The 14,115-nt window shown below is 33.6% G+C and overlaps 2 protein-coding genes across 18 annotated transcripts; both read right to left on the bottom strand.

Moving 5' to 3' along the window:
- Positions 1-424: 424 nt before the first annotated feature.
- LOC114195633 (uncharacterized) lies at positions 425-12,862 on the bottom strand. Of its 17 annotated transcripts, none has more exons than XM_028086160.2 (10): positions 12,598-12,857; positions 12,421-12,514; positions 9,941-12,332; positions 7,386-8,679; positions 6,553-6,711; positions 3,868-6,004; positions 3,109-3,612; positions 2,962-2,999; positions 2,714-2,814; positions 425-1,980 (listed from the first exon to the last, which is right to left on the bottom strand). In XM_028086160.2, the coding sequence occupies exons 3-5, from the start codon at positions 10,669-10,671 to the stop codon at positions 6,571-6,573; spliced, it is 2,166 nt and encodes a 721-aa protein (XP_027941961.2). In that variant the 5' UTR covers positions 10,672-12,332; positions 12,421-12,514; positions 12,598-12,857; the 3' UTR covers positions 425-1,980; positions 2,714-2,814; positions 2,962-2,999; positions 3,109-3,612; positions 3,868-6,004; positions 6,553-6,570. The 17 variants fall into 17 exon arrangements, with proteins under 17 accessions (XP_027941961.2, XP_085521536.1, XP_085521537.1 ...); XM_085665410.1 differs by lacking the exon at positions 12,421-12,514 and having other exon boundaries at positions 9,941-10,825; positions 11,999-12,117; XM_085665411.1 differs by lacking the exon at positions 12,421-12,514 and having other exon boundaries at positions 9,941-10,817; positions 11,999-12,117.
- Positions 1,256-4,014, bottom strand: LOC114195634 (ureide permease 2-like). Its single transcript, XM_085665630.1, has 5 exons — positions 3,825-4,014; positions 3,475-3,612; positions 3,098-3,283; positions 2,962-3,036; positions 1,256-1,386 (listed from the first exon to the last, which is right to left on the bottom strand). The coding sequence occupies exons 1-5, from the start codon at positions 4,012-4,014 to the stop codon at positions 1,256-1,258; spliced, it is 720 nt and encodes a 239-aa protein (XP_085521756.1).
- Positions 12,863-14,115: the final 1,253 nt, after the last annotated feature.

Raw genomic sequence — 14,115 nt, 5'->3', positions numbered from 1 at the left:
AACTCAATATATACTTTTTTTCATGCACCCAACATTTTTTAAATTCTAAATTATATACTTATTGTAATTATATTTTTTGATTGTACAATATGTAGATATTTCAATTTGGAATATAATTTAACATTACCAATCGTAAAATGTGGAATGTACAGATTGTGAAATGCGGAAGTTACATTCTATGTTTTTATTACAAGTTCTCAATTTTTTTCTTACATTTCATATTATTATGGTGTGTGTTTCCATTTATTTGAATGGACTCTTGCAAATATTTTTTAAGGTAGAGGTAGAAAAAGATTATGAGACGGATGAAGGTGAAGACAGAGAAGAAGGTGAGAGAAGAATGGCTTGGAACAACTTTATCAGGACCTGTGTTTGTGCACAAACCAAGGCAAAAGCAAAGTTACAGTGAATCGAACAAGAAATATTAAGTCAAATGCATCTGAATTGGAAGAAATAGAAAGTCTTAAAGTACAGTGAAGAATCATGGCACAAAAATCTAATTAATACAAGTCAGAAAACAGTTGCATCCTATAGGGAGTAGGGGACCACTCTTGCTTAAATGTGTTTCTTGCAGAATCAACTAACAGTTGAAAAGCAGAATGCTTCCACCAATGTATTTTCTGGCTTTCAACAATTTCTATTTATGGATATGTTCTCATTAAGGTTCAAACATGGCATAAACTATCAATCAACTGATGAATTGGCAACATGTTTTGTTTCTTCTAGCCATTACAAATTTTCATGAGCTGATCCTGCAGTCTCTGTAGATACAGAATTAAGTTTCTCTTCCATTTTATTCAATCTAAATTTCACATTGATCAGAAATAAAACCAGTATAAAAGGATTTATACTTGAAAGAGAAATTATTGAAAAGTTCAAATATCAGTTTAAATCACATCGAATAAAAATGAGAAAATCAAGTAGAAACAATGATGTCAATTTTTAGTTGTATATTTGATTGATGTTAATGTTGTATGTCCATGGTGATACTATTTTAAAAGACATGTCACACTCCTACTTTTGAGACATCATTGATGCAATGTTGGATTGCCCTTTTGTTAATTGTTCCAGTAACTGGTGCCTCAACTGTGAAAGCTGTGTTTAAACACTTTTTATCTGAAAAAAATTGATTTTACTTCTGTTCTAGTTCTCTTCTCTTAATCAGCATCAGAGAAAAAATACAAATATGGAAATGAAAGAAAAGGTGACATAATGTCAGAGCAATAGAATGATAATATAACCTGCAGTTCCAATTTTAAACAGCCAGCTTCTGTACTGATATTTGAAGATGATCTGGTGGAGCACCAAGTGATGAAATTGCCTTAAATGTATCAGTCATTGCATGTTGCTGAATTAACTCTCCCAATACTACAGCAACTCCTAAGCCTAGACCAAGGTAGCAGAAAAATTCTCAGAACAGAAAATGTTCATTCATTGCCTAGTGTTTGATGAAAGTCCCCACACACTTCATGTACCAAGCCTACTCTGAAAAGTTCTGCACTTAGGGTTGTTCAGAAAAGTATTAATGGTCTAGATTCAACCAAGAATCTATTATAAAACCTGAACCATTTTCTATAATCAGTACTGCACCAAACCAAAGAATCAAGGTTTTGGGGTCTTCTGCAACTAAACTTGCAGCAATTTATCCACAATTTTATTGGGACAAAATCACAACCAGTGATAAGGTGTAACAGAAATGTGAGACTAAAACCGAGGAAAAACAATGTTGTTGGAATAACACTGTTTTTCTCTAACTTGAACCAAATTGTGGTTAAATTTTTAACTGAGACACTGCAGTGTTAAATCAAATCCAAATTCTACACATGGAATGGTGTAGTTACTAGGATTAACTGCATTTTATGGTAGCTCCAAGTTCATGTGTTCGTTCACTATCAAATTTTTCACTAAAAGAATCATTCATCATTAACCCTTTTAGCTTACTGGAACATTCAACTGCCTGCACATTGCACCATCACCAAGCTGCAACAACATACAAAAGAAATCACCCTAATCTTTTTCACCCCTCATAAATTAATAAAGGTTAATCAACTTATTCACTTTTTGCCTTCTATGGTGTGTTTTGTTTTAACATTTCCACAACTTTTCATGAGATTTATGCAGACCAGGAATTCTAGGATTCAAGTTCAATGTGAGTTTTAAGATCAAAATAAAAGTTCTTTCATTTTTAAGTTTAGTTCAATTTCAATTTTATGTTAGATTTTTTGTATTTTTCTTTTAGACTTTCAAAAATACATTGATATATAATAATTTTAATATTTTAAAATATTTAAAAAATAATAATATGTTATCAAGTTAATGTATACTAAGGCATATCGCAAGGGCCACACAATCACAAAACAACCAATAACATTTTATACATCTTTGCATTTCTCCATTCTTCATTGTGTAATATAATATGCAACATAATATGAAAAAGGGTATGTGAAAAATTGGATCTCACTCTTCTAATGTGAATAAGTATAAGGTAGTAATCTCAGTTATTAATGAGAAAACCAATAGTTTATACTCTGTGATACATTTATGATTTGCTGCTATGTATGTATACTTAATATCCACCTTTCATTTTATTATTGAATACTTTTAAACTTGATTTAATCTTACAAAATCGAAATCAACTTATAAAATGAATTTTGCATTCATTAAATTAGAAATATCTCTACACATTTTATTCTTTAAGCATATAACCACTTGCCTTAATGGATCTTTTTTTCTCAAGCTCTATAAGGAAAGCTGCAGTTCCTGCTTTTGCTTTGTGTACAGAAGTACTTCCATCTTCTAGATCCTTCGAATCAACTATATATATATATATATATATATATATATATATATATATATATATATATATATATATATGTAACAAAGGAGATGAAAAATGCCAGAATTTATCAAATGCAGCAATTCCATTTGGCTAAGCTGGCTAAAGATGCCTAGTTAAGTTACCTTCACTTGTTTCTATCGAAGTGGTCAAAGTAGTGTTCCTGGTTTCAAGAGTAAAATTTGGTGGTGAGATCTTAGCTAAAAATTGGAAAGCAAAGCTCACTAAAATCATAATCTAATAACTGCATTCATCAAAAACCAAACACATACTTAGCTGCATCTTTGTAATCAGCCGAAAACTCATTGAGCTTGGCCTTATTATCAGCAGAGTTAGATGAATGAACAGCAGAACCTAGACATACAGCAATCAAAAAGCAACCAACTCCTGGGAAAAGAATCTCAGCTTTGTTGATCTTGTCATCCAAAAAGTAATTGAAGGTTGTTCCTGTTACACCCACAACAGAAACAGTACAATGAAACTTTTTTCTCTATGAGTATATTAGGATCCATTGCAATGTAGAACTTGAGTCTAGTAAGTAACATTTAACTTTTGTGGTGTGTTCTTCCCAATGTTCTTATCAGAGTAAGAAAGTAACATAGGTTCAGAATCTAAGAGGTGCATCCATGATGGTATACGTATAACAACAGTTATGCTTGATCTAATCACTTCTACAACTGATAAGCCAACAAAAGCCCAAGCATACTGCGTTGAAAGATTTCCAACACTCAGCACCACTCCACCCTCATGGCAAACAGAACTGAAGGCCAGTTTTCCTGCATCAGATAATTGAAACACTTTCAAAATAAGAGTAATTGAAATCCGTTATTTTTTTTTATTTTTTTTTTCAGCTGCGAAGTTAATCCCATAATCTTTCTCATCGTCTTTTCAAAACTCACCAAATCAATTTTATTTCTCCAAATTATTAATAGAAGATCAAATTCAGGATTTTTCCTTCTTTATTACTAAGTTATTTTATCATTCCTACTAAGCTGATATAGAAAATGTTTGTGTTGAGAGAAGAAAAGTACCTGGTGGAGTTGAGACAAGAAGTTGGGGGCAGTGTTGCCAACCTCTCCAAAGGTGAAAGCAATGATAACAGCAGCCATGAGATTGGTAAGTGTGTAGTCAAGGTAAGTGTGCTGAGGAAGACGACCTCGTCTCTCCAGAAGAATCATCACTGCAGGCCATGTCCCCAAGAACAATTGGCATCACAAGAGTCTCCACAAGTTCTAGAATGCAGCCCCACACAAGTGAATCACACAAGAATCAATCATAAGGCCCAAGTCTCTCAAGGTAAATAATGTATCAAAACTGGTGAACAAAGTTTATAACATGTATATCACCTATCCATAATGAAATGAGTGTAAAAACTAGCTAAAATGCAATCTACTCAAATCAGAATTTTTTTTTTTACATAAATGCATATCATGAAAGTGAAAATAATGAGGGAGCAAGGATGAAAATTTGTAAAGAACCAAATACAGCAACTAAAACTATCCATACCAGTCCTAATTAACTAAAAATGATCAAAGGAAGACTCAAAACCTGACTCCTACAAGAACTTCTAAAACTTACTACCTCAAACTCAAAAACATGACTAGAATAGCTAAAAAAAATTCAAACTGCACTAAACTAGCTTAAGAAAAGGTTAGGAAATGTCCTAACAAGTTTAAAACCATTAAATCAAGCAAAGAAACAAGTCACATAACAAAAACGACCTGAAAATAAAAATTTGACTACCTAAGACCTAAAACTAGCAACTAAACTAGGCTAAAAGTAGCAAAACTGAAAACTGCACTAATCTAATTATTTAGAACTGCTAACTAACTATCTAGACAGCTTTTGAATGATCAAAGATCAAACTGCACCAAACTAGCTTAAGAAAAGGTAAGGAAACTGTCCTAACAAGTTTAAAACCATTAAATCTAGCAAAGAAACAAGTCACATAACAAAAACTACCTAAAAATCAAAATTTGACTACCTAAGACCTAAAACTAGCAACTAAACTAGGCCAAAAGTAGCAAAACAATCTAATTATTTAGAACTGCTAACTAACTACCTAGACAGCTTTTGAATGATCAAAGAAAGTTAAAAACTAAACTAAAATTTGAAATTACCATAAAACTGAAAATCTGACTGGTTAAAACCTAAAAAAGAAACCCTAAATCTAACAACTAGTTACTCTACTTAGGCTACAACTGCTAAAACTAATTATCTAAGCTATCTAAACAGTAAACTTACTTTCTAAACAATTTCTAAATGGTATACTAATGCTAAAAACTAATCTAATTACTACTAAAAAAAATGCAAAATTTCACTATTCTATCCTAGGAAATGCATGCTAAAGCTAGTCAAAATCCGTAAATGCACTAACTAGAACTTAAAACTGAAATGTAAGTATCTAGACAACTTCTAATTGGTATTTGGAAGATAAAAGTTAAGTTAAAATTCAGAAATAACAAGAAAAACGAAATCTGATATGTGCAGACCCAAAATCTTACTATTTGACAGCAAAAATAGGCATAAGAACAAGCTAATCACAAATCAGCAATTAAAAACCAACTAACCTAACTTCTACAAGTTTAAAACAGCAAAAGAATACTAGAATTACAAACAACAACTGAAAATTATGCAGAACTTTATATTTCACTATGTAAACCCAAGAAATACAGAAAATACTATCCTAGTTAACAACTAAAATAAGACTATAACACTGAAACAGACATATAATGCTAAAACCAACCAAAACATTCAAATATGCAAATTCAACTTGCTCTAACAAAGCTAACACTAAGTATTTAAAGGAGTAAAACTAAAATGCAGAACTTTACTAAATACAATGCTAAAAGAATTATGAATATGTACTAATCATCATCAACAGAAAAGATTAGAGGAAACAGGGTCAGAAAGATTGAACCAGAGAGAATATGCCGCCTTGGTTAACTTTTGCTGTTAAGACTGAACTAATGCACAGACCAAACTGGAATTCACATGCTTCTCAATCTGGCCAGATTTTGCATCTCGGCATTAAGTTGTTGTCCCATAGTGCTCTGCTGCAGCCAATGTTCATTCAGATTTTTGTCCTTGAAATTGCCTGAACCCACTGATTTCCCTCCTTGCAGCAGCTGTCATTGATCCTGGAAAGAACTTTCTCAAGAATTTTCTCTGCAAATCAGCCCAAGTAGTGTTTAATGAGTCCGGGTGCTTACGTTATCAGAAAGTAGTAAACTATTCCAGTGATGTTCAAAGCTCAGCCATCTTCACAAACATCATGTTTTAACATCACACAATTGCTCAGATTTCCAGCCTCCTCAGGCAGATGAGCATAAAACAGATATTCACATTGGCCTAAATATCCAATCTCATCAAGGATTAATAAGGCTAGCACACACAGTTCTACCACTTCATTAACACTAGAGAGGGAACTCTTAACTTTCAACCACATCTTTTCTAGATAATACCGAAGATGAACTCTTTAAAGTAGCACACGCTTAGTTTTCAACCACCCAAAAACAAAACATTTAAGGAAGGCATAGCCAACAAAAATCGAACTCCCTTGCTTACAATACACACGAACAATAAACACAATAAAACAATCTAACAATGTTAGTCTTGTCCAAAGCGCGCAACACGCAAACAATAAAGCAAATACATTAAAAGAAATTCTCTAGCAAACAAAGCAAAAAACAAAACTAGGTTTAGGGAACTCAAACCTTTTCAAGTTACCCGTATTAGAAATAGGCTTGAACAAGAGTGGCTGAAGAAAACGGGTTCAAGCCTCTTGACTGGAAGGCACGTAGAAGCAGTAGAAGGAAAAAGAAGGAAGAAGGAACTCTTGCAAAACGCTCGGTTTGAAACAGTAGAATGAAACCCTGATTTCAAAAGCTCAAATTTACACCGTGTCAATTACTACAATTAATGTTTATTTAAAAATTAATGTCACCTTAACTGCCACGTTAGGTTGTAACATTGTTGTCAAAATCTGGTTGTTAGAATATATTTTCCATTTTTATTACATGTTTTTTATTCTTATCTATGGTATGTTGAACCAAAGACAGCATAAGTTGGAAACAATGACATGCGTGAAACCAAGTTAACCATGTTAAGTGATGTGAGGTATTGCCAACCTTCATTAGGTTGACCATATAACCCGCAAGCATAACGTTGAACAAGGCATAAGAACTTCGGAACAATTAAAAGTGACCATGTACGATCTTGCAGACAAAATTTAAAAATTCTTAGTTTGAGAGTGTAGTGCAAGAGCATATCCAAGATTTCCAAAATATTAATATTATCTGAAACATAGAAACATGTCTTTGACTACATTAATTTGGTCTATTTATCATTGTTCACACGCAATGTCAACGTACAAATACAATGTGTGAAAGATATTGCTGATTGAAGAGGCAGCATAATGTGATGTATACTCTTCACAGCTAATATCAAGAAACTCCTAATAATATTGATTCTTAGAGAAAAAAAAGTGTGCCAAAATTGAACCTACAATTCTTAGAGAGCATTGTATCTTAACTTAATGTACACTTACATCAGAATTATTTTTTCTTCCACGTCTTCTCTTGTAGTACTTCCAAAACTCATCTTTCTGCCTGATCACTTTCACACCTGTCTTACCTTTAATCTGAGCATGCAAGGCTCTCCAATCCTTGTTTTTCCGAGCAGCTCTGGCCTCCAGAATGTCCAGAAGAGTCTGATAAAAACTGACATCCATAGTCTGTTTATTCTTGACCATCTGCTTGTGATAAAGAAATGCCCGCTTAAAATCATGAACTCTGACAAAGCCAAATATCATAGTTGAGTAAGTCACAGAATCTGGTTGTAAGTTAAGAACTGCCATCTCTTTGAATATCTGTGGCAGTTTTGAGTGTTGCCCTCCCTTTGCATAAGCATTCATCAGCATATTGTATGTCATCACTGTTGGCTGCATTCCAAGCTTTCCAAACTCAGATATTATGCCTCTTGCCTCCATGTAGAGACCCTGTTTAGAAAAACCATCAACAAGAACGTTGAATGTTGTCCGTGTCAGTTCAATTTTGTCATTTTTCATCAACTTCCATATTTCCATAAGTGTTTGAGCTTCACCTGCGCGCCTAAGCACATCTAGTAAAGTATTGTAGGTTTCTACGCAAGGTTTAATACCTTCCATTTTCATGTTTTCAAATGCTATGTAAGCTTTCTCGTGCAAGCCATTAACTGAATATGCATGGATTAGTGCTGTATAAGAATGTGAGGTGGATTTTATACCAACTTCCTTCATCCTCAAGAATGCATCTGCAGCCGCCAGGTCACTCGGGGTTTTTTGCTTACGATATGCACTAATTAGACAAGTATATGATTCGGCATTTGGCTTCAAGCCAACATCTTGCATTTCCGCCATTAGCTTTTCTACAATCTTGGGTTGCATTCTTCTGCTGTATGCATGCATTAGAATGTTGAACGTAGCTACAGTAGGCTTAATCCCTTTGGCTCTCATCTCCACAAAAAGGCCTTCAGCTGCTTCTACATGGTTGTATTTACAGTATGAATCCATCAGAATGTTGTACACAATTGCGTTTGAAGAAACCCCTTTTTTCTCCATTTCGGATTGAATGACCAGAGCCACCCGCATCAGACCCTCATCACAAAAAGACTTTATTAATGCACTCAGGACTTCTTCACTCCATCTGACCCCTTTTCTGTTCATTTTCTCAAAAAATTGCCATGCATCTTTTGCACTATGGCCAAGTTTTCTCATAACGGTAACCATAATAGAGCATGTCACATGATCTGGATGAATATTCTCCGTTTCCATTGACTCATACACCTTCCAAGCATCTTCATACCTAAAAAAGCAACACAATAAAATCTTACACAATACATTGTATAGTATTTCACACAAAAAATGCTGACCTAAACAAAGTAAGATAATTTGTAGTAGGAAGAGATGAAATAAATTTTTGTAAGATCAAGTCCTTGTTAAGGAATTAAATGTGTTCATTATAATTACTTAATTAGTATTTTCCCAACGTAGCACAGTTTTATGTTTGAAAGCAGTGCCTAAACAGGTGAAGTGATGTGAAACATCAGCTGCATTTTTTGACATGTAGCTAATTAAGTTTCATAAACTTTATAGTCATTTATAAGCTTTCTTAATAGCAAAATTACCAACAAGTCATAAGACCAAGCTAGCCCAAGAGGTAAACAACAAAATTTTCCTGCCATAAAGGAAAAACTAAATTGGTAGAAGAGAAATGCGTATGATTTGCTCAAGCCCTAGAAAGCCAAATCATCAACGTCGTAACCAACCAACTAATGTTTAACATGCAATTAAAATTTTAAATTATATTCTATCAAAAACCAAATTAAAACTATATTTTCACAATTGGACACTTATAACAGAAATACAGAAACATTTAGAAAACAAAGACATTTAAGTAAATATGAGCTTCTGGTACTGCCTTAACAGAGCAATACACAAAAATAATGGTTTCTCACCACAGAAGTAATAGAGTTTGGAAGCAAAATTATACCCCTTTTTAAGAGAATTTGAAAAGAATATAGACAACCTAAAATATAATGCCAAAACTGATGCACTAGTATCAGCACAGCAAGCGAATATGCATGTCATAAGTCACAACATTATCTTGTTTGGTCTTTGTTCAGTTTTTTAAATATCAGCATTAATTAGAATTACAGGAATGATAAGATAACAAACATGTTGCACACAATTGTACATTTTCCTAGAGATGGGAGAAGGACAATTAGAAAAATTATAATAGTGACACAACCCAGATAGTATACAAGGAAAATGTGATATCTTATCTAAGCAAGACAGAGGTTTTAGAATATGATCTAAGACCGATCGTGACAGCAATGTCAAGGATTTTGGAGTCTTCACAATCACATTTAAACCACAATTGCAACCGTATATCAATGAACTCAAATAAGCTGCTCCACAATTTAAAAAACCTCAGAAAAAGGTACAAGCATTTTTTATTTTGACTAAAATCCTTGTTACGTAAGCTAATCTTACCAGTCCTAGGAACAACAAAAGCAGCAAGGAAGAAACAAAGCAAACCATATAAATGGGCAAGAATTGTATACCTGCCACCATACAGAAGTCCTGAAATTGTGGCATTATAAACATGAACATCTCTGAACTCCATGCTAGACGGCAAGCTTCCGAACAAACCCATCACCTCATCACCCATCCCTCCTTTTCCCAACAATGGAAACAACACAATAGAGGCCCTAGGTGTAACAAGTGATGATTCCTGCAGACTCATCCACCGAAAGAAAGACACACAACACAGCAAGAGGCGCTCCTCCCCAAGTATTTCTAGAACCTCCCAACAATCTTTCTCATTGACCCTTCCTTCATACTCACCCAAAGCCTCCTCCAGAGTCAGATTTTGAGGCAAGTTCCTCGCAAGCTGAACAATTTCCCCCACAACGCCCTCAACCTCACGCAATTCCCTACTTTGACAAGACCCCATTTCTTCAATCTCCAAACTCATTTCAGGCTCTTCATCGATGTGCCACAAGGTAAAAGGGTTCTCCTCTAGGAAGCTCTGACACGCCATAAAAATCGCGCCTCCATGTCGGCCTCTCGTACTGGACACGGATGCGTGCACGACGCGCGTGCGACACCGCGTCGGACGTGGTTTATTGGGCCAGACACGGCCCTGCTGGGGGACACGCCGGAGAACACACGGCCAGGCCCATGAAGATGTCGAAGTTGACACCATGGATGGGGTCGCAGTGGTTTTGATCTGAGTATTGAAAGAAAATAAAAAACTTGTGAAGGCACCGGTGAAGCCTCCGATAACAACCATTGTTGACGACGACCTAACTGGACAGAGATGGTGAAGGGGCGGCACTTGGTGTTACTGGTTTTTCTTTCTTAAAGCTTGATGAATGCTTTTGAGTACTGACGAGAAGCCATTTTCCAATCTCCTCGTCTTCATTATTGCCTTAAACTCTGCAAAACTAATTACCATCCTTCACCAAACAAAGCAAACAATTATATGCAAACCCAAGGTTTAAGAATTTATATATTATATGTAGGAAAAGTTTTACTTCATATCAATTCTTACACTATCCAAGTCAACGTCATTTATAATGTCTTTGATCACTTGGTCGTTCATCACTTTTGACTCACTTTCGACTCACCATTTTTTGTTAGGATTATTATGAACTTTGAAAGAGTGCGTGTTCAAACCAAGGATCCAAACTAACCTATAAAATTTGTAAAAGCAAGCAAATTTGGCTATTTCAATGAGTGGTTCATCACCAACAATCCCATCTTTGGAAGAAAAAAAATTACAAACCCAATTTTTATCAACATATAATCTGCATTGGCCAAGTCTTCACAAACCAAACCAAGGCATATTCAAACCAACTACATACATAAGAAGAATAAAACTACAATGCCAAAAGCCTCTAAGGACAAAATTCAGATGCAGTTGTATTCTTAGTGTTATTCTCATTAGAATTGTGGTTTCAAGTAAATTATACAGTAAAAGTTTGTATTAAGGATTAATAGATATGTCAAACCACTTTATGGCATCTCTTAAAATCGTTTTACAAAGCAAGTCACAGAAAAAGAGCTTCAACAAAAAGCCAATTGGAAGAAATTTCTTTAAAGGGGAATAAAAACAAACTAAGTGGAAGAATACATTAAACAATCAAATAACTTCATGTTGTTAAATATTCATGCTATTAACAAAAGGAAAATTATGTTTTGACAAATTTGTTTTGACAAACTTGACAAAGTTGCCATAAATATAATTAAAATAAATAAATCTTTTATTTTTTAACCAAAATGAAGTAATAAAGTTGTACTTTTTTACCCAAATAGGTAGATTGTCAAAGTTTGTTAAAAAATATTTTTGTTAAAGTATCATTTTCCATTAACAAAACCATATATATATAGGTGTTAGCTATCTCATCAATTATATTGCCAAGTGGGGTTTGGTTATGATTTTGGTGAGCAACCTACGAACAATTTATAACATTTATGTTGGGTGAAATGTCTTCTTATCCCTGATCATCCAATAACATGCAAAATAATTTAGTGAAAAAAATATGAATGAATGAAAAAGCTAACACAAATGCAAAACAACCATAACAACATCATAGACAATTATGACATTATCATACTAGCACAGGAGGCTATCTTGTTAGACCAAGGACTGGAAACCACATAATCCACTCCATTTAGACCCCTTGGTGGCGAAATCAAACCCGGTGCAAGATACAATGATGTTGATCTTGGAGACCTTGAGGGAGTACCAATAGAACAAGCAGCAACACACATGTTAGAATTTGAACCATCCATATCAATTCGAGATGAAGAATCCCAAGTAGGACTAGGAATGGGCTAATGAATGGGAACAATTAAATCTAAAGAAGGTAATTGGGGTTTAGACTTGGGGAGCTTCTTGGCCGAATCAGGTTGAGCCAAATCAACTTTCGGCCTCACTCCTAGAAGCCCCTGTTCATGTATGATTAGCAAAATGTCAATTCTATTAACATTGCTAGAATCAGACACAAGCTTCACTACAACTACACCTCCAACATACCTAGCCCTACGTAGAAACACAACTTTAAGGAGTGTAGAAATAGTTCCAATCAAGATAAAACCCACTAAAACTTGTAGAGTCTTGGTAAGTCAATCTGAAGTTCAATAAATGGATACAAAATTACAAATTACCCTAATTAAGAAAAGGTAATAAACAAAATTGAGATTGAGAACTTACAAGCTGTAATAGGGAAAAAGTTATGAAGCTAAAATGTTGATAAAGTTGGTTTCCCTACAATGTGTGAATAATGTTATAAAGTGAGAGTTGTTGAGAAGGAAGCTCCGACACGGCGTCGGAACCACGCTTCCCCGCTTCGGAGGCGCACCGTGGAACGTGGCCGCTGTTGTAGAGTTGTCACCGTGGATGCCGTTGCAGAATTGCCATAGTTACGTTGCAGGCAAAATAAATTCACGGGAAAGAGAAGATAGAAGATGGGAAGGAAAAGTTAGGTGAAAAAAAAAATGAAAAGAAAACATAATCATATTCTGATTAATTTAATAATTTAGTTATTTTATACAATAAATTTGTTTTAATCAGTATATAATATACGATTAATATAATATTAAATTAATCATATAATTTAATAATCATATTCTGATTAATATAATATTTTATTTAAAGAAATTTTAATTTGTTTTATTAGTATATAATATATTGTATTATAATTAATTTTAATATGATTATATAATTAATATTTTTTACTCCATACATGTTCCGTATTTCAAATAAATATAAATAAATTATTTTACATAAAAAATTAAAATTAAAGACAACGGAATTTTTTACATTATGAAATATTAAAGAAGATGATTTTTCATTGAAAGAAATTTTTTACAGCGAAATCTTTTAGATTGTTAGTTTATGTCTTGACGAACCAGAAGTATTTTTCAATCAAAATGAATAAACATGATTTACATACATCTTTTTTGCGAGATTTTGTTTTTTTTATAATTATTTATCTTGATTTCTATTATTTTTTATATAAATATTAATTTTCAATTTTTTAGACTATGAATTATAATTGTTATATATATATATAGTCGTGTCTATGTCCATAATTTTTTTAATTTAAACATTTCTCCGTGTATGTGGTGTCCGTCTCTGGGCTTTATCAATAATAACATGAAGAATAAAGTGTAAGTGCCCACCTGAATATGATAGCGAGAAGGGCGAATAAGGAAGCATAGAAGAAGGAGATGATGGTGAAATTGGAAGGTTGAAGACTATTAGAAGTGAGAATCACAGAAAAGGAAAGGGCTTTAATAGACTTGAACACGGGAAATAATGCTAGTAATTGGAAGAAGGGAAAATCGATGGACTGCGAACACCGGTAGACGATGGACTGTGAACACTGACCAACGAGTACTGAGAGATGAGCACTAGTCGATGAGCACCTACGGCTTCGAGATCGATGACGGAGATTGTCAAAGCTTAGGAGCGATAATAGTGATAAGCAGCGGCGGATTTTAATGGAGGCAGGAAGCGGTTGGGTCCCCCAAAATTTTAATTTTTCTAATTTATAATATATATATATATATATATATATATTTAAAATTTATTAAATTATAAGTAGTATATTTTAAAAATTGATAAAAATTAAATTGTGTATTTTTTTTATTTATTTTATAAAGTACAACATTTAGTATTAATAGATAATAAAACATAAAATTAAATATAATAAAGAATAAAAATATT

Source organism: Vigna unguiculata, chromosome 8 (genome assembly GCF_037176805.1).
Source record: "Vigna unguiculata cultivar grain cowpea cultivar isolate G323 ecotype 2 chromosome 8, ASM3717680v1, whole genome shotgun sequence".
Taxonomy (NCBI): Eukaryota; Viridiplantae; Streptophyta; class Magnoliopsida; order Fabales; family Fabaceae; genus Vigna; species Vigna unguiculata.
This window is presented reverse-complemented; position numbering and strand designations above follow the sequence as displayed.